This window comes from Leptomonas pyrrhocoris (assembly GCF_001293395.1).
Source record: "Leptomonas pyrrhocoris isolate H10 chromosome Unknown, whole genome shotgun sequence".
NCBI classification, from domain to species: domain Eukaryota; phylum Euglenozoa; class Kinetoplastea; order Trypanosomatida; family Trypanosomatidae; genus Leptomonas; species Leptomonas pyrrhocoris.
This window is the reverse complement of record NW_015438361.1, coordinates 176,849-199,296: the sequence shown is the minus strand read 5'-3', so window position 1 is coordinate 199,296 and position 22,448 is coordinate 176,849. Positions and strand designations below refer to the sequence as shown.

General features: G+C 54.3%; 7 protein-coding genes across 12 annotated transcripts; all 7 read right to left on the bottom strand.

Annotated features, from left to right (window-relative positions):
* Positions 1–657: 657 nt before the first annotated feature.
* On the bottom strand, positions 658–7,512 carry ABB37_03209 (hypothetical protein; the record flags this gene model as incomplete). Its single annotated transcript, XM_015800473.1, has 1 exon — positions 658–7,512. One exon carries the CDS (start codon positions 7,510–7,512, stop codon positions 658–660), a length of 6,855 nt encoding a protein of 2,284 aa, XP_015660480.1.
* Positions 7,513–10,022: 2,510 nt separating this feature from the next.
* Positions 10,023–13,929, bottom strand: ABB37_03208 (hypothetical protein; the record flags this gene model as incomplete). 2 transcript variants are annotated; one of them, XM_015800471.1, is made up of 1 exon in its annotated part: positions 10,023–13,929. In XM_015800471.1, the coding sequence occupies exon 1, from the start codon at positions 13,014–13,016 to the stop codon at positions 10,023–10,025; it is 2,994 nt and encodes a 997-aa protein (XP_015660478.1). In that variant the 5' UTR covers positions 13,017–13,929. The 2 variants fall into 2 exon arrangements, with proteins under 2 accessions (XP_015660478.1, XP_015660479.1); XM_015800472.1 differs by having other exon boundaries at positions 10,023–13,292.
* Positions 13,930–14,646: 717 nt separating this feature from the next.
* Positions 14,647–15,095, bottom strand: ABB37_03207 (Ribosomal protein S25; the record flags this gene model as incomplete). 2 transcript variants are annotated; one of them, XM_015800469.1, is made up of 1 exon in its annotated part: positions 14,647–15,095. In XM_015800469.1, the coding sequence occupies exon 1, from the start codon at positions 15,013–15,015 to the stop codon at positions 14,647–14,649; it is 369 nt and encodes a 122-aa protein (XP_015660476.1). In that variant the 5' UTR covers positions 15,016–15,095. The 2 variants fall into 2 exon arrangements, with proteins under 2 accessions (XP_015660476.1, XP_015660477.1); XM_015800470.1 differs by having other exon boundaries at positions 14,647–15,078.
* A 588-nt stretch (positions 15,096–15,683) lies between these two features.
* On the bottom strand, positions 15,684–16,553 carry ABB37_03206 (hypothetical protein; the record flags this gene model as incomplete). Of its 3 annotated transcripts, none has more annotated exons than XM_015800466.1 (1): positions 15,684–16,553. In XM_015800466.1, exon 1 carries the CDS (start codon positions 16,398–16,400, stop codon positions 15,684–15,686), a length of 717 nt encoding a protein of 238 aa, XP_015660473.1. In that variant the 5' UTR covers positions 16,401–16,553. The 3 variants fall into 3 exon arrangements, with proteins under 3 accessions (XP_015660473.1, XP_015660474.1, XP_015660475.1); XM_015800467.1 differs by having other exon boundaries at positions 15,684–16,543; XM_015800468.1 differs by having other exon boundaries at positions 15,684–16,430.
* Positions 16,554–16,948: 395 nt separating this feature from the next.
* On the bottom strand, positions 16,949–18,691 carry ABB37_03205 (hypothetical protein; the record flags this gene model as incomplete). The annotated part of the gene is made up of 1 exon (XM_015800465.1): positions 16,949–18,691. The coding sequence occupies one exon, from the start codon at positions 18,689–18,691 to the stop codon at positions 16,949–16,951; it is 1,743 nt and encodes a 580-aa protein (XP_015660472.1).
* A 951-nt stretch (positions 18,692–19,642) lies between these two features.
* Positions 19,643–21,192, bottom strand: ABB37_03204 (hypothetical protein; the record flags this gene model as incomplete). Its single annotated transcript, XM_015800464.1, has 1 exon — positions 19,643–21,192. Exon 1 carries the CDS (start codon positions 20,957–20,959, stop codon positions 19,643–19,645), a length of 1,317 nt encoding a protein of 438 aa, XP_015660471.1. The 5' UTR covers positions 20,960–21,192.
* Positions 21,193–21,827: 635 nt separating this feature from the next.
* Positions 21,828–22,394, bottom strand: ABB37_03203 (putative mitochondrial hypothetical protein; the record flags this gene model as incomplete). Of its 2 annotated transcripts, none has more annotated exons than XM_015800462.1 (1): positions 21,828–22,394. In XM_015800462.1, the coding sequence occupies exon 1, from the start codon at positions 22,305–22,307 to the stop codon at positions 21,828–21,830; it is 480 nt and encodes a 159-aa protein (XP_015660469.1). In that variant the 5' UTR covers positions 22,308–22,394. The 2 variants fall into 2 exon arrangements, with proteins under 2 accessions (XP_015660469.1, XP_015660470.1); XM_015800463.1 differs by having other exon boundaries at positions 21,828–22,391.
* Positions 22,395–22,448: the final 54 nt, after the last annotated feature.

Here is a 22,448-nt window from a genome sequence, read left to right as displayed (position 1 = left end):
AACGGTTGTCCACTTTGGCAAAAATCGTAAACAAATCAGCTCCCACACAACCATCAGAGGTGGCAACAACGGGTCTGCGCCACTTTTCTTTTAATTTCCTGTTTCTACGCGTCACCAGAAAATATTTTCTTTAACTTCCTCATCATTCTGCTCTTTCATTCTTTTAACACCAACGAAGCAAAAAAAAAAAATGATAAATAAACTAGAAAAAATATTCCAGTGATGCGTAGAGAGAGGAAAGTAAAAAAAAAGTGGCGCAGACAAAGACCTACAAATTTCTGAGAAAAACAGCATTAAGGACTGCGAATAGTACCCGCGGATGCTCATGGAACAGCGAATACCTATTTCAAAAAAAAAAAGGGGCCGGTATCCGTGCAACGCACCGACTGACGCTCGAGGCACGATACCGAGAAGCCCAACCACTAAAAAAGGCAGAATGCCGCTATGAGCTGCATTCGACCATCCACTCGAACAGCTATGAATTTAGAGTAAAAAATGAAACAAAGAAGTACGTGCAACGCGGCCTTCGATAATCCTTCCTGCTCATCGGTGGCGACCGTTGGTTGAGTGTTACGCACTTTCCTCCCTCGTGTGTTGCACTTCGTTTACTTGGCGACAACTTGAAAGGAGCTGACGGGTCCAAGTGGGTTGATGCCGTCACGGAAAAACAGTGCTGTCCTCATCACTGAAGTCTCCGGTAGACACGACTTCAACGCCTATGTCGCTGCGAGACAATTCGCTGTCAATGCCCTTCAGCTTGTCACACACAACGCCACCGTCGCGGTTCAGCGGATTTGCTCCACCAGCCGCGGTTGCGCTTCCTGTGGACCGTGCCTTATTACCTTCACGGCCCGGTTCATCTTCTAGCATCTCCGAAAGACCGAACTGATTCGCAAACCAGCGGAGCCGCATCTGGATCGCAGCCTTGCCGATCATCTCCTGCGTCTCGATCTGTATCCGTTCTGTAAACTCGACCTTGAAGAGCATGAAGTACCGCCTCACAAACGGAACGGTGGATTTGGCGTGCATGAAGGCGAAGCGCGGGTCTCGCGCGTCGTCGGCCGAGGGCGGCAGCGCACGCGGCAGCAGCGGTGACCACCACCGATGCAAGGGGTGGAAGGCCTGCAAGTCGAGCAGCGTGAGGCTCCAATCGACGTAGTTGTATTGCTCCCCGTTGTCCTCGCGGTAGCCCACGAGTGTGCGAAAGTTGTTCGTCACCCACGGGAACTCCAGCTCGCGTCGGTGCCGGTACAGCCACACCCTCTCTCGCGCCTGCGCCGGTGTCTCTTCTTCCGCCTTCTCAGCTGGCTGCCGCGACACGGGCAGGAGATCAGCGCCTGTCGCGATCAACGCCTTCTCGAGTAAGTAATCGCGTCCTCCTTCGTTGACCATATCGGGTGAGAGTATAGAAGCGTTTTGATCGCTGCAGACGCCTTCAAGGATGTCTTCGGCTGACGGCTGCGGCGCGAGCAACACACCGTGTTGCGCTTTCATCATCGCAGCATATGACTTGAACAGCGTTCGAATGTTGAAGAAGGCGGTGTCCTCGCTGATCTCGATGGCGTCGCGGCGACAGTTCTGCTCTTCGTAGAAGAGGTAGAAGGTCTTCGCTGCTGGGTTGGTGCGCTCCATGCTGTAGAACAGCTCATGACGCTGCACCCTGTCGTTCCACTGCTGTGAAAGGTCGCCAGCAGCCGACGTCCGACTGCGCAGCTTCGCCAATTCACAGAGTGCCTCCGTGTCGAGCTTGGTGCGACGCAAGAACGTTTCTATAGGGAAGTCGCCTATGCTCTCCGCATCCACACACGGGCCAGCACCACATATAAAGTTTCTATACTTCTCCGTGAGCTCCTCACAGTCGTCCATGAAGTTTGTGTCGAGCGGCGCGCCATGCGAATCGATAGAGCACGCGTCATCGTTGCCACCCGTCGCTTCGGCGAGGACGTCGCGCCGCATTTCGGCCGCGCTGGTGCTGACGCCCAACCGGTTCGACCGTCCGCAGTTGTTTCCGTCCGGGGGGAGGTTCAGAAAGACGGACCACTCAGCCGACAAATCGTAATCACCCCGGTAGAAGGAGCCTCCGTTGCTGTAAACGTCGACGTTCCTTTTGAGCCCCGCCGCTTTCTCGACTTTTTGGTGGTGGTGATACCAACAGAGAAGGGCGACTCCGGCGACCATCGCCAGTGCACCGAAGAGGCAGCCGATCGCGGCACGAGCCACCGCGCCCCCACTCACGCCTCCGGGCTTCTTCGTCGTCGTCGTCGTCTTGACTGTGCAGTTGGTGCTCACCGTCACGTAGTTCAGCGTCGCGCACACCGAGGCGTCGTAGGTGTTCCACGCGCAGAGGCTAAAGACGGTGTTCGCGGGTTGGCGCCGCACCTTGACGTCATCAAAGTGTAGTGTGCACGTTCCGCCAGCCATGCTGCCCACGCCCACAGCGTTCGCTTCGTCACTGCTGCTGCAGCAGTCTCCAGGCACCACTGTCAGCCGGTTGGTCTGGTCATCACCACCTCCGTTGGGGGCGGTGCAATTCTGCAGCGTGTAGTCGGTGCACATGTCAAAGCCGGCAGGGGGGAGGACGAGGACAGACGGTGCAAACGAAAGGTTCCGCGCAATGATCGACCACGCATTCGGCAGAGCCGACACGGAGAGGTTCAGCGGCACCCGGGCGCACAAGTACGTGCCGCTGTTCGACGGCCGCGTGGCGGTGACCTCGATGGCGGTATCGGAGACCCGCGTCCACGAGCCGTACGCCGTCGAAAGCGCACTGCAGTCGGTGGTGGTGCTGAAGCCTTCAAGAAGGTGGGACGTCTGCAGGTCTTTCTGCATCATAATCTTGCTCGATACACCCGTGACGAACGACGTGCCACGCACATCAAAGAAAGTTGGGGCAACCACGCTGATCTTCTCGAGGGACACAGCAGACCTGGTAGAAGAGTAGCAGAGGAAGTAGTCGCCCACTGGCAATGGCAGCTCGTTTGCTGACACAATACTTAGCGTCCCGTAGCCGCTTGCGTCCGTCGTGAAGCCTAGCGGCGCCAGCGTCTGCGCATTTGTGGCGCTGCAACTAGTGTCCCTTGCGGTTAACCAGAAGGCTGTGCGTGCGAAGCTGGGGATAAAAATACTCGCTTCTGCCATGCCAGTGGTGAGGGAAGCGGGGTACACCTGGCCGCGCGCCACAGGCACGCCCGCAAGAACGATAGCCATGCCCGCGCTCGTGCTGGCGCACAGGCTCGCCGTCGATAGGCCTGTCATCACGCTGCTGGACACACTTGTCGTGAAATTCAGTGAGTCGAGTCCCGCACCTGTCCCATCCAACACGGACGCGCATTGATCTGCCGATAGGTACACTTGCCTCTCCCCTGCGGACGATGTTGCCGTGGTGGTATCAAGGCTGCAGCTGTCGCTGGAGAAGGTCGCGCTGTAAGAGGCGCCGCGCACGACGGCCACGGTTGAGCTTTGTAAGTGTGGCGTGGTCACCGATGCGAACTGTGCGACGGCGACCGACGTGTTGGTCCACACACCCTGCCAGCACACCGAGACCGTTCCGCAGAGGTTGGCGTGGCTGTAGACGGTGCTTGCAGCGGACGTGTTGAAGCCTGGGGCATCGCCGATGTTGTTCGCGCAGCCGACCCCACCACTAAAGAAGGTGTAACCCGGTGGCAGGGGAGTGTTTAGCGTCATCAGAACGCGTTCAATTCCGCTGTTGATGAGGATAAGCGGACTGAGGGCTGCAGTGGGCGTCACGCGGTAGTTTTGCACCGTCAGTGTCGCTTTCTGCGTCGTAAACGCCACCGTTGGGGCTCCAACTAGATATGTACACACGTAGAAGACGGCGTTCTCGCCCACGCTCGGCATGTAGCCGGCCTCTGCCACGCTCGTCTGGATCTTTGAACTGCAATCAGCCTTCTTTGAAATCCCGGAGACCGCGAGGTACTTTGTATTCACGCCAAAGTCGGTGATGGGCGTATTGGCAACCACTGAAACGGCCTTAATGGACGCCGTGCCGTCGTTCGCGGAGCAGTTATCGCCGCGCAGCATCAGCAGTGATCCGCGATACGTGGCGACGCCCAAGGACACGTCACAGAAGTGCACCGTGCTCAGATTACCGTTGGCGTCGCACGGAGGAACTGTAAAAGTGAAAGCACCGTCCACCGAGTCTGTCACTGAACCGCCCAGAATGCTGACGTTGCAGTCGCGTTCTCGTGTTAGCATCCCTTGCTGGCTGACGGTACCGGCCAGTGTGATGGTGACGGTAGAGGCGCTGCTCGTGGATGAAAACAAAATGTACGTGGGACTCACAAAGCTCACCAGTGTTGTCGTCATCACCTCGAAGGCGTCCGCGTATTGGCTGCTTGGCTTCGCGCAGAAATGAATCGCCTCAGAGCCAGCGATGTCCGTGACCGCCAAAGTCCGCTGAACGTTGGGGATAAACGTGAAGGACTGCGACTCGGCTGCTGTGGTGCCGCAGGGCACGGAAAGGGGCTGCACAACCACCTCCACACTCTCTCCGTTGCCACCCGACACAGTGGCGCTAAAGTTCACGAAAGCCTCAAGCTGAGTGAGATTTTCTGTGAAGGACATGGAAAACGGATCTATCACCTCGACAGTCGAGTTGGAGCCTACCACCCTTGTTGCGGAAGCTGTCGAAACGCTCTGGCACAGTAGGAACGTTCCACGGCTGGGTCTCGCAGTGACATTCGTCCTTTCGCTGACGGGGTACTGCGGCCACGCGCTGCTGCAAGTCATGGAGGCAGCGTTTGCACCGCACGCCGCGCCGAAGCACTTCACCAGGTAGAGTGCAGCGTAGCTCAGCACCGGCCACCCCGCCACTCCGCCGTTCAGACTGCTCAGTGCGTACTTGCTCACCGCAGTGAAAGCGTTGGAGGTCAGCAAACCACCATCCACGTAGCCGAAGGTGTTGTTCAGCAGGCAACTCTGTTGGGCAACGCACACGCGCAGGTTCATCGTCGTACTTCCGGGGGGAGTCGGTGCAATAAACATATCTGCTGCGCCGCTACTCGCGTTAATAATCCCACTGGCGTACATTGTAACACTTCCTATATCACTTGTGCAGTCCACAATCTCGCTCACCACCACGAAGCTGTCCACCAACGCAACACTCGTGTAATCAGCAGGGAACGTCAAAGAAGCCAGCTGGCCAGCCACAAATGAGACGTTCTTGGACGTGATGGTTGCTGTTAGCGAAACACGCGTGATTGTGATAGTGCCGGCATCTTCGTACGTGTTGCTTGTCTCAACACACACGCGGTATCGGGTGTCCATCATGTTGTCATTCAGCGTCAGCGTCGTGACAGGGACGTCCGCGTCACTGCCTCTCTGCAGTGCAGGAAGTACTGTAGCAAAATTGGGCACTGTCATGGACAGTGGACAGGCGATGTCAGCAGACGTTAAATGCACTGCCTTGTTTACCACAGTATGTGCGCCACCACCCACAACTCGCAGCTGCTGTTTTCTTCTATATAGCTCAATGACGGTAGGAAACACTTGTGTACTGGTGCTCGCGGCATAGGCCACTTTCTTTGTTACAGCTGCGGAGGCTGTTCCATCTTGCATTCCACGGTAGGATGCACACACGACTACCGTTGGAATATTTTTTTTCTTCATTGTTAAAGTCACTGCGCCGTTGCTGTCTGTCACGCCTGACACCAATATGTTTGCCACACTCGAACAGTGCATGTCGTCTGTTAAAAATACGGACTGAAGTGGCTGGAGATTGCCTATCGTAAACGCAGTCTCCATCTGAGGAATAATCTCGCGTGACCACACCGTTGCGTCGCCGTAAACGTGCACACTTTGCATCCTTGAATATGGATTGCTGCTTCCTTTTAACGACGCACACATCATCCACTGCCCCTCCGAAGGAAAGATCACGTCAGTCAACGTGTTGTTCTTCGTCACAGTCGCCATCACAGCAGCAGATTTCGCCGCTCCTGTCACGTCCGCACACGTGTACCTCGGTGCAGGCACGAAAGCCACGGACACTCCACTTGGCAGAGTCTCTACAGTGTCTAGGGAAATAGTGACCGTAGAATTGATGTGCAGCGGACCGTAGTTCAGCTGAAAATCACGCACTGGAATTGAGCCAACAAAGGCGTACGCCACCACCTTTGTTCCGCCGTTGTCAGCCGTGCCGCTGGTGATGGGGTTCGATAAGCACCAGTACAACGTGTCCGCAGCATTCTCATCGATCGCGAAACTCGCAGTCATGCCATCCGTTACTGAGGCGCTTCGATAAAACGAGATGCATTCCTTGTCGTTTGATAGTCTGATGATGAACTCCGCGGAAGACTTCTCCGTAGAAGACAGGGAAAACGTCAGAGATAACCCAAAATTTCGTACCACAACGGACTGTTCAGTTGTCACAGCTGGCTTTGGAGCCACCAGTAATGTGTTTGCATAGTACCCATTCGACGACGGAGACTGGCGCACACACGCGTAGTACGTCCCTGTAGCTTGAATTCTCCACAACGCATCCGCAAAATTCGACCAGTCCTCCACAGCAGTGCCGCTGCAACTCTGCGAAGAGAAAAGCGCCACCTGCATGTTGCTCATTGCGCTGAGGGAAGGATAAACTCTTGTGGGCAGCTGCGCGTAGGCAAAGGCCGGTCGGACGCCATACTCGATTACGCTGAACATATTCGCTGCTGCGTAATACAGTCTTCTGCCCTCTGCAACGCAGAAATAGTACTCGCCAAGAGGCTGCGTGATGTTAAGAATAAGAGCGCCAGTTTTGTCAACTTGCGGTATGGCCGGATTTGGCAAATCACTGCAGGTCCTGCTGCGGGATAGAGCGCAGTAGTAGATGAGGTAACTGTTGGGATTAATTGTGACGACCGAATCGCGACCACCATAGTTGGGAGTTACGATTACTGGAGGCCCGCCAAAGAGCGTGTTGCGCAACGTCATGAACGTATTAGTGCCCCCACTCACAGTGGATTCCACCATGGCGCACACACCCACGTTGGCAGCTCCAATTTTCAACTGAAGTGTTCGGCTTTCCCCCAGTACGAATTTTCCGTAGCCAATGATCGGTGTCCTGCACTCTCCATCCGCATAATAAAAGGCAATAGTTGAGCCAACCGGTGTGGCGGTATTGAACGTCATCGTGACAAGTTCATCTGTAATGTAGCGCATAGGAATGGTCTGCATCACGTTCATCTGCAGCGGGTCCACCAACACCCCTCGGTCACCGCTGTTTCGATAACACCAGTATGTCTCTGGAACAGAAACCACAGGAGCTCTCAAGTCAACACCTACCGAGGCGCTCGTCACATTAAAGGCAAACCAGCCACTCGTTCTGCAGCCGCTGCTTGCGGTTGCCAGAGTCGTCGTGCAGCTAGGGCGTGACGATACGAAGAGCGAGTTGCCTCGGCCCTCTGAAGATAGCACCGCGCAAAAGGGAACATCCAGTAATGGCAGTGTGGGGTCGGTGCTGACAATCGCTAGCTGAGCTTCTGAGAGTCCGACGGCGGCAACTGCGCAAAGCATCGCCAGTAAAATGCGCAACCCACATACCCGCAGCATGAGTAAAGTGGCTTACTGGGACAGTCCCAATTTGGTGTGCCTATGATGAGGTATTCTGTAAAGACGAGGTGATGATAGTGATTAAAAGAAAAAGAAGAGGAGAAGTTATTTGTTCAAAGAGAGCCCTCCTTTTGACTCCAGTGTCGAAACTCCGGAAGGGGAACGCACACACGGTCAAGACGGGAAAAAAGCCCCGTCTGTTTCGTTGAAATAGCGCAAAGCCGTACAAAGGGGAAAAGAATCTGGGAGAATGGAAAAAAATCGATTTAAATATATACTGATGTGAGAGGACAGCGATTAGTGCTGGTGAAGTAAAATAATTATTTCCAAAAGAAGAGGTGATCTGAAGCGTTACTCGAGTGAGCTGCACTCAATAGAGTCGAAACAACAACGAAAAAGAGCTGAAAACAAACGAAGTCTGGAAAAAAAATTCTGAAAAGGCCACACCGAAGCACACAAGTTCGATGTACCTGACCGCGAAAAAAAAACCCTGCTTCTGAAAGAAGTGCTGAAGAAGACACAACTCGGCGCACTGAAGGAGCAAATGACTCTTTGCAAACTAAAAAAAATAGAAATAAGAAATTAAGCCAAAGGAGGAATAATCTTGGGGTGGTTGAGCGTCTTCAAGAAGCATGCGCCATCATAGGAAGCTCAACTCCTTGAAACGGTTCCGCTGCTGTACGGTTAATATATATACTATTTCTCTCTGTGTGCAAGCCTGACCAACGAACCTGTAGGAGCAAATCTGCAATGAGTGAAATACAGCGATTGAGACTAACTACTGCGGAAAAGGGTAACACGGCACTTAAAAAAAAGGTGTCGATAATTCTTTATATATATATATATCTGAAAGTAGAGGGGGAGGGGGGAGACAGAGGGGAAAAACAAAAGGAAAGAAAAATTACTGCTTGGGTTCTGCTGTGAAGCTTCCGCGCTGCCTTGTGAATGCAAAGCCAACGTGAGAAGAGCTTTTTTTTTAATGAATGGGCTTATGCGCCAGAATTCGGAAGGGAAAAAAAAAATGGTCGCGCCAACACCAAAGCAAAAGACGTGCAAATGTGCAGTGGTGACGGGCTGAGTGAATTCTGTGGGGTGCGATCGTCCTTACTCGTCCTCCAGCCACCTCGACTTGCAGCGGTGGCGCGAATTAAACTTATGAAGTCTTACTGTGTGACAGCACCGGGGTGATGCACGTTAAAGAACGGCAAGATTTGGAGGAAAGGGCGTCGTGGGCCAGACAGCAGCAAAGAGAAGATTATTTGAAGCCAAGTGAGAGAGGAGGGGGGGGGCAGGATGTGGAGAGACAGGGAGAGCAGTCAATAAGAGAGGAGCATGAATAGCGCAGCAAAGGCTTTGAAGGATGCCTTCACTCAACGAACAGCTCGAAGCTTTTGTTTGTTTGTCCCCAGCGTGCATAAGTGCGCTGGCCACGCAAGAGAGCAGATACGTTCAGCCTCAAGCTTCAACGAGAGCACAACACCCCGCAGCACAGCATCGCAGGACTTCGTCTGGGCCCTCGACTATTACATTCCTCAGACTTCTCACAACTTCTCCTCTTCTGTCTTCGCTTTTCTTTTCTCAAATTCAAAAATATATATTAACTGTTTGTAGCCGATTCACTCCGAATCATGAAATGCCAATTCCGCCTGCTGCAGATATCGCTCAAGAGTATCTTGCACCGTACACGTAAAGGAAAACGCAAGGAGGAAAAAAAAAGAAGGAGCACTACGTGAACATGCTGAAAGAGAGGAAAAAATAAGAATAATCAATAACCAAACAATGTCAGCCAAAGAGAAAAAAGAAGGGGGAATGGTCACAATGATAATAAAAGAACTGTAAAGGAAAGCAGAAACTGAGAAACGAAGCCAACAGAAGTCACAGCAAACACACACGCATACAAATAAATGAGAAAAGTCGGAAAACCAAAAAAAAAAATATGAACGAAGGTCAGCAATATGTGCCACACTCCGGAGATGTGGTAGCACGTCTCTGTACAAACGTCAGTGCACTGGCTGGTACGTATATGTGTGTGATTTATATAGTTGTAGTAGCATCACATCTTGAAAAGAAAAAAGAAAAATAGAATTTGCTGATAGAGCGAAACAGCAGCAGTAAAAGAAAAGCCAAGAGTAAGAATGACATGAAGGGGAAACGGAATTTTAAAAAATAATAATAAAAGATCGTTTTTTACTTTTCGCGGCGACGCCTCTCTTCGTCTGTTCTTGAACAAAATAGTTAGCCAGTGGTAGGCAACTTTCTACACCTAAAATTGTGCCGTTTGAACGATCCCAACAAAGAGGCGCTGAAGAGACACCGAGAAAGAAAAGACATCAACGCCTCAATTCGAAGCAAAAACACATTTTCGTTCTTTGGTGAAAATCACAAGGAAATGGAAAAAAAAGCGTGTTTAAAACGGTGAGCTGCAGAATCGGGAAAGGAGCCGCACAGTAGTTAAAAATGTACATACTCGCACACTAACGGACACGCTGAATGCTCGTGCGACGAAAGCTTTGCATGGACAGCAAAGGTTCGTCATCATCGCTGGCGTCCTCTAAATCCTCAAACAGAACGTGACTGTCCGCACTTGTGTTAACGTCTCCTTTGCCGTTGCTAGGTTGTGTCGCTGTGGTTGGAGCAGGTTTGGTTGCCTCGTGCCGCGACCTCTCGTTTTCAGTGTGCGGGAGCGCAGGAGAAGACGGGTGACGGCGCTGCAGAGGTTCGTGCGCGTCGCGCGCCACGCCAAACGATCCGCCCTCCCGGCTCGCGCGGCACAGCACAAAGAAATTCTCCGGCCGTCTGCAGGGACAGCAAAAGCAGCACGCGTTTTCGTTGCTTCCGTCGTCGTCGTCCGCGGCGCTCATGTCTGAGGAGGACCTTCTCGTGCGGCGTGGCATGTGCTCGCGGCGGTGGCCTACACGATCAGGCGAGAGCGCGCTTGCTCTGGGCGGCGTCGAGGGCTGCGTAATCGACAGGTTCTGTTGATCCAGTGGTTGCGTGGAGGACAAGGAAGGTGTACTGCGTAGGCGCTGACTGCGCTGCTTGTTAAAAGAAAAGTACGCGTCATCGTCGTCGCCATTGCTGCCGCTGTCGTCGCTGTCACCGTGGGTGTTGCTTAGGAGCAACGACGAGGAACAAGGCTTCGTGCTGCGCTGCTGTGGTGGGTGCGAGCTGCTCTTCGTAGGGAGGCGCTCCCCCGCCCGTTTGGCCGCACTTGCGGTCGTGACAGACACGGTCAGGTCTTTGAGGTCGGAGGAGGGCGCCGACATGCTGAGAGAGCTGGGTCGATGCACCTCCGTATCGCCCTTTGTTCTTCTTAGCTGGGTGCCCCGCTTTCCTGCTTCCTCTTCCGACTCCTCGTCCTCGTCGCTGTCGGGCACCACCGCCACCACGATGGCCTCGCCCTTCATGCCGTTTTTGTTTACTGTACGGCTGTTGCGACGCTCTTGCTCCGCCGCGGGAGCAAATGCCGATGTTGTGCGGGCCGGCAAAAAAAACTTCGACGAGTGCCACGCCTCTCCCCCTTCTGTAGTGGCGGCGGTTGCTGATGCGGTTTTGTCCTCCGGGGTGGCGTCCATTTCTCCTCGTCCTTTTACACCTGCTGCCTCACTACCCCCCTGGGTCAGCTTCTCGTGGGAGGAGCTGGAATACGAGCTTGCGCCGTACAACGCCGTTCCGTTCACCTCATCCGGTGAGCCAAACGGTGAAGCCTGCGCTTCAAAGGCGGCACTGATCGTGCAGTCCAGCGAGTTGCTCATACGATTTACACTGCCTGCCTGGGTGTTCGACTTGTGGCGCGAGCGCAGCTTCGAGAGCGACCCTGCCAGCACCGCGCTGCTCTTCATGTTTGCGCTGACCTGCTCGCGGCCGCCGTTGCGGATAATCTCCATGTCGTGGTGCCGCTGCTGCAGTGCGCGAAGACGCTCCTCCTCCTGCTTCTTCTGCGCGGCACGCACCGCCGTCTTGGAGTGCCGCGGACAGGTGCTCCGCTTAATGTGGACAAAGTCTGTCGCGGACACGTCCGTCTGGGCCGGCGCGTCGGCCTGCTCGGTCGCCGTCGCCAAGGTGCGCACGTCGCGCTGCAGGGAGCGGTACTGACCGAGCACAAACTTGCGCATTTCCTTTGTCAGCATCGGCTCCACGCGATCACCGGCACCACAGCTCTCCTCCAGCCCTCCCTTCACGCCCCCGCTCTCTGCTCCTTTCCTCGAGGCAGACGCTGAGGTAGGGCCGTCGTTGGAGTACACGGTTGAAGCACTTCGATCGAACGTGATACGACGCGCGCTCAGCGGCGGCCGCTGCGCCACACGCGGCGACGCCAGCACGCGCCCATTCACCACTTGGATGGCGCTGCTGCTTCCGTTTCGCTGCAGCACCGCAGGACCTCCATTGGCTTGAGCGTGTGGGCTGGGCACCTCGGTGGGGCTCACGGCGGAGGTCGGGAGCAACGTGCGCGTAAACGACGGTCGAGCGCTGCTGCGGCTGCCGCTGAGGGGGGTAGCCCCTCCGCTCGTCACGCTCGCCGTGCTGCTCGAGATGTGCGGTGGGGTAGGGCCAGCATGCAGCTGCGGTGAGACGCTGACCGGGCCGTTGAGCTGCACTTGGTAGGTGGTCAACAAGGCAGAAGACGGCCGGGCGTCGTCGTTCAGCGTGGGGGTGAACAGCGAGGAGCGCAGCAGCGGCGGCGCTGGTCTACCGTTCAAGCCCACTCGTTCCCCATTACCAGATAAGGCGGTGGACGGAGAGGACAGCTTCGGCCCGGCAGAACAAGCACCCTCCGTGGGATTCCCCTGCTTAGACAGGGAAGAGATACCCGCAAGGCTGCTGGAGGCGCTGTTGTTCACCGGTACACTGCACGACAGGTTCGAAGGGTAGGACGCCAGTGACAGGGTGGCGTCAGTGCGGGGTAAAAGGAGCGGGCCAGGACGGGAGGATCTGGGGCGTTGTACGCGCGGCTGAGTGGCGCTGATGTTCGCGTTGGCCGCGGCGGATGAGTGAATAGGAGGGTAATGGACAGCCGAGAGTGTGGACAGCTCCGTGCGGACGTCGTCGCCGTCCGACTCTGTTTGGTAACACGTGGCCGCCGCAAACGGTGCCTTTGTGCTGCTAGTAGTAGTGGTGGTAGTGGACGCAGCGAGCGCAGGGCTCTTCGACTCGTTATCTGCTGGTTCGGTGCTACCACGTTCTTCGGCCGTGCCGCTGCCTTCCTCCTGCTTTTCCTCCGGGTACCTCGAAGACACCAGTGAAGGTTTTGCCGGTGGAGAGGCACGTTGTCCACTCAGGCCGTGGCTCGCCTGCTGGAGAGTGTTCTTACGCTGTCGCAGCAGTGGCCGTACAAGTCTGTGGTTGGCGGAGTTTGGCGGGGCGCTGGGAGGGGTATGTGGTGAGGTAACAGCGACGAACCCGTCAGCGGTGTACGATGGCGGTTCCATGACGACGGGTGACGGCAGCACATCCGCCGAGACGCTCATAGCCGCGTGTGCAGACGATGAGAAGCGTGCGTTGGACCCTCGCCTGTTGTTATTTCTTGTGTCTGCGAAAAGCAACTCTTGTCGAAGACACACTGAGGAAAACAAAAATGTATATAGTGCGGGATTTGTGATAAATACATAAATAACAAAGGGTGATGCACGAACTGTCGTCGCTTCTCTTCGCGTTACATGCCCAATCCAGAAACGGAAAATATGCGTTTATGTCCAACGATACACGAACACACGTAATGGAGGCCTTTTAATTTTTCTTTTACTTTTAGAGAAAGGGGAAAACTCACCACAAGAAAGATAGCGCCAAAGAGAATGGGAAGAAGAAGAAGAAACAGAAATGAAACAGAAAGTGAAAGAAAGAGAGAAGAAGAAACCGATTATTTTTGGAATTTGTGGTGCTGAGCGTCAACTACGCACTCCAACAAGTGAAGAAGTACAACAAGAAAGGGGGGAAAGGACCGGACGCAGAGGAGAGCAGCGGGCTGCGGTTCTTGATTCGACAGATGAAGAAGGTTCTCGTGTGCGTAGGAGCACTGTGTGTCAGGGTAAACGGTTTACCCAAATGTGTGGCAGACCCAGAGTCAATCTCTGTGCTCGCGTAAGTGTGACTCTATGGGATCTTGTCGTGTGGAGGAGCGCAGTACTGCGAAGAAAGCCAAAAATAACAGTGACTATGAAGAAAGAAAGAAAGAGAGGAGCGACTCTGTTGTGCGCCACGCTCGCACGCAACGACAGTTACGAGACTTCGGTGCACGAGAATGACACACACCAAAACAAAAAGAAGCACCAGTCACACAAGAACAACGTTGAAGATACAACAAACAAGGCTGAGCAGACAGAACCACAACAAACGATGGTACTCGCTCTCCTCCTAAATGGAAAATACCGCGTTATGGACGCTGATGCGTGGGAAACAGAAAAAAAAAAAAGAAAAAGGGCGAGAGAGAGAGGAAAGAATCGTTTATTGAAGTGGAAGAGTTACAGTTTTTTCTTTCATTCTTCTTCCCGTAAAAAAGGCACCGCGAGACAACATGCGAGGTACGGTAATATAAAATCGGCCGGCTACGCAAGCGTACGGCGGCGCAGAGAGCGCACGCGCTTCCTCTTTGCGGAAATACGAAGAAGGACACAAGGCAGCTGGAACCGAAAAGATTCGGCTGACCTGGTGATAGAACAAGGCCCGTTTACACCCTGTTTGCACAGCTCCACGGAGACCTTCACGAATACTACTTCATATCTCCGATTCTACTACTTATGTTTTCTTAGTAATACGTACTGCCCGATCCCAGCTTCTCCCGTCACCCCGCTAGAAGTCGGGAAGAAGAGGGTGAGTCAGCACACATAGAAAGAAACAGAAAAGAAAAGTAAATAAAAAAGTTGCGAGAACACGCCAAATCAATTGGCGCAGGCGCCACTCATATTCTCTGCCCCTATCACTCACGTAATACTCGGGTGCAAAAAAATACAAGCGGCGAAGCGCGTCTTGAAAAGCTGAAGAATGCGAGGGGGAGAAGGCTGAGAAGCGTCGAAATAGAAATAATCCGCGAGCGCTACAAGCCCACCCGCAACTCCGCACATGTTGACTTACTTCCTACTTTGCAGCACACGCCCTCTCGTTTTACTCGGCAGCAGGGGCCGGGGTAGCGGCGGCAGCATCAGCCGGGGCGGCCTGCACGATGCGCGTGTACACGCGGGTCTTGTTCGAGCACGACACCAGACGGATCTGCTGCTCGCGGCACAGCTGCTTGAGGCCGGCGGCGGCGATGGAGACGGCGATCTTCAGACGGTCGGAGATGATGGAGGGGGTGATGAGCTTGTATTTGGGCACCTCGGTGCGGAGCTTGTCGTAGGTCTCCTTGTCGAACATCACGGCGTTCTGCAGGGCCTCGCGGGACTGACCCTTGCTCCACTTCTTGGTCGTCTTCTTGGATCCCTTGTTGGCGGCCTCCATCTTGGCCTTCTTCGTCTGTCCCATCTTCGGCGGCATGGTTGCGAGAGAGAGATTGGTTGCTTTGGGTGTAGAACAGGAAAAAACAAGCAAGTTAACACTACGCGTGAACGCACACTGCAGGAAAGGAAAGGTGATAGGAGCAATATAATAGAGTGTAGCGTGCCAACAAAGTGGCGTAAAAGAGAAGAAAGAGAGAGAGAAAGAGAGAAGGGATTCAACACAAATGGTAAACGCAGCGGAGTGCACGAGTGTCAACCCACCAAGAATGCAGACAAAAAGTCGAAGCACGTCGCTTTCGTGCGCAGCGAAACATCGGTAGTCAGAAAAAAAAGGGAAAAAGCGCTTTGCTGCCAATTGCAAGATCTGTGTGCCGTGCTCCTTCCCAATAGTTGTGAGAAGCATCCGTACCGCAAAAAAAAAAGGGCGAGACACGAGAAGGCTGTGGGTCTGTGCGTCTCGATTTTGATATTTGACTCCGCTAAGATAAACGTCATCGCTTGCATGTGAAAAAAAAAAAACACCCAGGATTGAAAAAGAAAAGAGCAGAAAAACGAATAAGGGTATAAGAGAAAGAAGAAAGAAGGAAAAAAAAGAACATGAACTAACTCTTTGTGGGAACCGCCACATTACCGTGTAATCGGCGAGCAGGACAGAGGACAAGCAACCAGTGAACGCCAAAGGGAAAAAAAGAGCTATTGATCATCTTACGGGGCCGCCACTTCCTCGTCCTCCCTCTCCGCCGACTCTGCGTAACCGTAGACGTCTTTGTTCGACAGACCCAGCAGTGCCTGCTCCACCTGCGCCATGTCACCTGCCCAAACCGCCTCCAGCTCCGTGCGAGAGAGCTGCGAGGACCACCCGTAGCGCTTGTTTAACGCGCGATATTTGCGGACATGCAGCACGTTCTGGATGCCGCGCAGCTCGTAGCGGCCGCGAGCGAGGCAGCGCTTCCACTCCGCCGCGTCGACCGGCACCAACGCGTTCGCGTAGAAAAGCTGCTGCACGTGGGCGCGGTACTCCGCCTCCGCTGAGAGCTGCGGAGGCTGCGCCGACAAATTCGAGGCAGAAACTCTACGATTGTTTTCCCAGCCCTTCGGCATGTATGCGTCTAGCATCTTCACCTCCTCACTTGTCTGCAGCTTGAAGACGACCATTCGCTCCGATGCTGCGTCAGCGTCTGCGGCGCCTTCGTTTTTCTCTTGACGACGCGTGCGGAACTCCACCGCCCTGCCGCGTCGAAGCGGTACGCAGACTGGATGATCGTCTGCGACCCGTAGGAAGAACGGGCGTGACAGCGTCGGTGATGGTGGCCTAGAATTGGCGTTTGTCGCTGCTGCCGTGCCTCGTGGTGTGAAAAAGCTGTCGAGTTGGGGCAGGAGATACATGAACTCGAGGTACAGGAGACGAACACGGCGGTGCATTTACGATACAGCGAACAAAAAATGGTGGCTGGTGTAGCGGAGTATTCAGATGTACCGCGAGGAACCCGTGTAGGGTACACCGGTGACAACAGAAGTGGGAAAAGAGGGGAGAAAAAAAGAAAGACAGAAGTATCGTTTCTGCTGTTCGTTGCTACCGATTTTGTTTTTTGTAAGGCGCGTGAAAAAGTGGAAAAGAAAGCGGAAGGAAGATTCAAAATAATGCCAGTAAGCATAATAGTAAGAATCGGTGACGCTCGTTAAGGATGATGCGCGTTGGACGTCACCTTTTTTCTCTCTCTCTTTCTTTCTTCCTTTCCCAGGCGAGAAAGAGAAGCCCTGCCGATACAGAACGGAAAACAGCATACATAGAGAGCAACGCAGACGCTATTCGCGAATGCACTCAAAACCAGATTTCTGCTCTTTCACTGCTATTAGTGCTGTCATTGTCATCAGAGAAACTAGCGGTTGAATAGCAGAAAGACGCTGCAACATGGCAGACGACATCTTTTCAATTAAACAAAAAGAGGAAGAGGCTTCTTTGAGCGTGCTCATTCTGAAGATGATGCGAGTAGGCACCTTTCAATGCGACGTTGGATCACATCCACTGAGGGCAGCGACCACGGCGCCCTCGCACCCACCGCAACGGACGTGTCCGCAACCTCAGTACCCCAGAGAAGGCGGACAACCTCCGTTTTGAATTCTGGATGGGGCGAGCATGACACAATGCGACTCACACTTTCCGCGATGCTGCGACACAGTACTTCACGTGTCAGCGGCGCGGATCCGCCTGCAGCATGTGCTGCAGACGAGACGTCGTCGTGCACTGCGGCCGCTGCAGTGCTGCCCTTCTCACGGGGCGGGAAGCTAAACACGTCGATGTTGGCCGACACCAGCTGCCCCAACGCCTCCTGCATCGCAGCAGCAATCTGCCGTGAAATACCGTGTCGCTCCTTCGACACCATCGCATCGCACGTTGAACGAGCGTTGGCTGCCGATCGTGCGAGCTCACGCAGCAGTGGAGTGGAGAAGTCAACCACAAAGGTAACGCTACGAGCTCTTTGTTCAGCGAAACTGTCCGGTCGGTTAGGCAGCTGTATCGCGTAGCTGTTCCCCAGCTTCCCACGAGCTTTGCACACGTCACGCCGCAGCTCGCCTGACGGCGTGCGGGCCCATGAGCCGCCAACAACTGCGAGGCTGACAATCGGCATGACCGCATCTGCGAGAAAATCGCAGATGCAATCGAAAGCGTTCGGCTCTGATCCTTGTGTGATTGGTGCTGATGATGCTGCCGATGCAGCACAAGAAGAGGAGGTGAGCGAGCATCCGTCGTGGGCAACGAGACACAGCACACAAATAGTGTTTGGTGGAAGAGGACTTTGTGGCAGCGGCACGTTGCCGTTCAAGACGGCGGCGATTCGCAACGGCAACGGCGGCAGGCTGACGGTTGCTGTGCAGCCATGCTGCTCGTGCCGCCGTCTCTGCAACAAGGACGAGCCCTCACACGGAAGCTGCTTGTGGCCGCCTTCTTCCTCTCCAGTAGCAGCAGCAGCAGCAGCAGCACCAGAAGAGTCTCGTGTGGCGCCTCTCTCGTATTCACCACTGCACCCCACAACCTCGCTGCGGTCGCCTTCGTCCGCACTGCTCTTCCCCGAAAGGAAACAGCGGTGAGACGTACACACAAAGTGCTGCGAGCCAAGAACGCCGTCCACGTGGCGGTCCCACTGCAGCGGCGGAACAAAGGGCGCGAGACGCACGAGAAGCCTCGACACTCCCTGTGTTGCGTAGCGGCGGCTGTTGAGGCAGGAAACGCCGTCACCTTCGCTGCCAAACGACGGAGAAAACAAATCAGCGCCTTCGTCGCCGCGACAAGATGACGCCGTCAGCAGGAGGGAAGTGACACTCAGCGCGTGCTGCAGCAGCGCGCACCACTGCAGCGTAATGTGAGACGCGTGTCCGACAAGGAGAGATACGTTTTCAATGCACGCAGCACCGTCTGCTGCGGCGGAGGACCAGTCGAATCGAGGGCCTTCGGATGCACCGTCCTCCTCTCCGCCGGTCTGGCGCAACAACACGGCATAGAACGTGATGAAGTCGGTTGGGCCATCGGCCCAGCTTGCCTGCGACGGCGCAGGTAACAACCTGTATTGTGCCGTATGTGATGTCTGCTTTGCGTCCGATGCCGCGGTGACGGGAGAGAGTTGCAGCAGCAGCGTTGTTGCCGTCGGGTGTCGGTGCAGAAGGCTGGGAAGGTGCGAGGGAAACTCGGAGCAGGTGTACACCTCACGTGGCATGTCGCTTCCTGTCCGTTTTCGGTGTTTGCTTTTTCTCGTTGCTGCGGTGGCAATGGCAGTACTTTTTGTCCTCACGTTCCGTCTTCGCTCACCGAGTTGACACAATCGTCGGACCCAAGAAAAAAAAAACCCCAACGTTTGATGAGAAAAGGAAGAGGCAGAAAGGGAAAAACGGGTGGGGGATGTGAGATACATAGGTTGCTCTACTCAAGGCCGCAAAGGCAGCACATACTATTACTATTATCGTTGTTGATCCGCCCTTATCAGCGGTGCTTCTCAGCCAACTTTTCCAGCAGCTCAGCGCCCGAAGCCGCTAATGCACCGGCTGCGTACTTCTAGTGGTGGAAAGCGTGTTCAACCCTCACTCGAGAAGAGAGAGAAAGAAAGAAAGCGGAGAGTACGACGGCGTCTTTGTCATTGAATTGGGAATGAAGCCACGCTTATTTTTACCCTCTCCATTGTCGCAAAAGCCGTTGGAACGAAACGGTGCTCCATGGTTTCCTACTCCGAATTTTGTCTGTGTCTTTGTTAGTTTGTTTGTCCCTCCTCCATGAACGTTATCCGAAATGAAGAAGAGCGAAAACAACCAAAAACAAAACAAAAAGGAAGCACGCGAAACAACAGCAAAAGTGCGTGCGTTCCACCTGTACATGGCAGCTGCGTAGTCTTCGCCTCAACTACCCACCAGAAAACATCGGGCACTGTGAAAAGTGCAAAGAAAGAAGAAAACAAACAAACAAACAAGAAGATAGCTACATTACATTCGGAGGTAAGCACCTATTCCATTGTATTAGCGCAGAAACGAGGAGACGGAGGGTATCGAGCACATCGAGTGCGTACATCTGCGTGGCCACAGAGAAGAGAAAAGAGAGATGTAGCACCTTATCCTTTTGCAAAGTTCTATAACCTCTGCGCCGTGCAGCTGGCAAGCGCTCTGACGAAGCCGTGCGTCTACGCGGGAACAGCATCAGCGACCTGTTCGCTCGACTTTACAGCTGCGGTGTCTGCCGGGGTTGGTGGGGGAAGTGGAGTGTTCGCTGACTTACGCGTAATACGCTGCACAAAGGTTTCAGTGGTTCCCTCCAACTGATCCTCCAGCGGCACCATCGTTCCATCGTAGTTTCCACGCACTTCCTCCAGCTTCTCCTCCATCTCCTTCTCAATCGCAGCCCGCTCTTCCTCGGCCACGCGTACGCTCTCCCGCAGACGATGCAGGCGATGGCGCAGCTTCACCACGAGCTCCGTTGCCTCAGCGGCGGACTGCGTGAACTGCTGAAGGTTCTCCTTCACTGCCTCGTACGACTCCAGCGCCGCCTTCTCCTCCGTGTCCATCTCCGTTGCTGCCGTGTTGTCCGCTGCTGCACTTTCCGCGGCAGCGCTATTCCCCTTCTCGACAAAGAGGGTTGAGGGGCGCTTAGCGGATGACTCCGCTGCTTCGCCGCCGCCCAGCGTCACCGCCTTCAACCAGCTCCGTGCCCGCTCCGTCTCATGACGTGTGTTTGCGCTACGCGGCAGCAGCACCGGTGCCGTCACCAGCTTCACGCGGTAGTAATCCCGGATAGCACGCAGCCATTCCCCCATGCATCCAATGGGGATGCTGACTTGATAGAGTGCGGCCACGGCGTGATGCGGGTTCGCGCAGAAGAGCTCCAGCTCGTTCATCAGGTTGTCGTCCAGCAAGTCGCACCGCTTCAGCAGGCTCTCGCTGCGGGTAACAAAAAAGTCATGGAAGTAGTTGTAGCTCAGCAGCACCTGGGCCGCACCCCACGTGCACTCCTCCAGCGGCTCGCCGCGCACCTTCATCACGAGCTGCATGGTGGCGATGGCGTCGTCTGGTGGGCAGGCGTACTGGCTGATCATGCGCAGGGCATCCTCTGGGCACTCCAAAATGTGCTCGTAGCACCGCAGCAGCGTCTGCCGGGCTTTCTTCTCGTACTCCTCCGCAGCGGGCTTCATGTCGCGTACTTCGATAAACACACCGCCCTGCGAGCGCCGTTCCTGCTCCACCACGAAGCGCTCCAGCCATTCGATCTGCAGCTGCAGTAGCGATTCTTTCTCGGCGGCGGCGCAGGTGGTGCTGCGCAACGGTTGCAGCCGTGGCTCGTAGTAGTGACAGAGACGCATCTTGTTGAGGGTGTATTCGGTGTGCAGGTAGCCAAGCTGGGCAGCCTTCGCTTCCACGTCGCTTTCCAGCTCTGCGAGCTCGGCCTCCTCCCGCGCGAGCTCCTCCCGGAGACGGGCGAGATCATCTGAGGGGGGAGCTGCCATGAGAAGCTAAGGGTGTGTTGTGTGTGTGTGTGTGTGTTGTTGTTTTTTGAGTGGTGAAAAGGAGGAGACAACTAATACAGATCGATGCAAAGAGAGAGCCCTATTCCGCAAACGGCGCCACTTGCTAAAAGGCAAATTCCTTTAAGCAAAACAGAAAAGTGAAGGTGTTTGGAAGAGCGGGCGAGGGCGGTTTCGCGTGTGTGGGTGTGTGTGTGCCTGTGATTCGGTGTTCTAAGGGAATGGTGTTGTTTTTTTTTTGAAGATGAGCGTAAATGAAAAAAAGAAAAGCGAGGAGGAGCGGAAATTACCAGAACAACGGCAAAGATAAGAACAAAGGAGGAGGAAAAAAGAGGGGCTTCAACAAATCTCAGGAGAGGCCTAAAATCATCACTCAAGAGTGTGGAGATCATTCATGATTAACTTGCTTTGTTTGCTTGTTTGGTGCACCGAGTACGTCGCGTGGCCGGCTTGAAACGAAGCTACGCGGTGTAGCGGCCAAAACGCATCTATTTATGGATGATGCTTATTGTCTTGGTGGTGATCCTTTCCGTGCGTGTGCGTCGCATTTATCTGCTTTTCACGTACTCAAAGCGTCGGCATCTCTACGTGCAAGCGAGTTGATCCGCACTCTGATTCGTTGTTTTTTTTAAGTATATTGCTGTTTGTTCCGACGTTCACCAATAACAAAAAAAAAGTTATGAAAGCGTGGCACCGCCAACGACCCAAGATGAGACTTCAGCGGACACTTCAGCCACGAACACAAATGCACCATGAAACGTCTCCTCCGGCAACAGAAACCCAAAAAAAAGAAGGTTGTGAAGATTTATGTCGCAGTTCGCCTCGATGATCTCTCCTCCCAGCGTTATCCCTAGCTGCGAAGATAGTTGGACCATCGCGTACGCGAGAACTCCTTCCAGTTCATGTCTAGCTGCTCATACACATCTCCTGACACCTGCGGCGGCCAGTTGATCTCCTCCTCCAAGCGGGTAAACGTGTCGAGCGGGAAGTACGACGCTGCATTTTGCTTATTGTGCTTCACCCCAGGAGGACGCTCCAGGTTGTTCAGCCGCAACGTGATGTTCACATCGGCGTGCTCGCGAATAATCTTTTCCACCTTGTTCATCTGCTCCTCACCGATATCTAGCTGCACCGTGACGTAGCGGGCGTACGTGATGGCTGTGTTGTCGGCATCACGGAATCGACTGTAAGGGCGAAGAATTCCCTCATTCGACATTTTACGAAGGAGGCCTCCGTGGTTGTAGATGTTGACGGCGATCTCGCGGAGCGCCTGTGAAGTGAACTTCCGCGGACGCGGCTTCATCACGAGTACAAGGGAGTAGAAGACCATCTCTCCTGTCTTCCTTCTGCAACGCTCCCGGCTTGCTTATTCCCAGACCTCTCGAAGCGTCCTTGCTGACGAAGAGACCTACCTACTTGTCGTGAAATCAAAGGCGATTGTGTATGTGGTTTAGGCGACGCATCAAGTAAC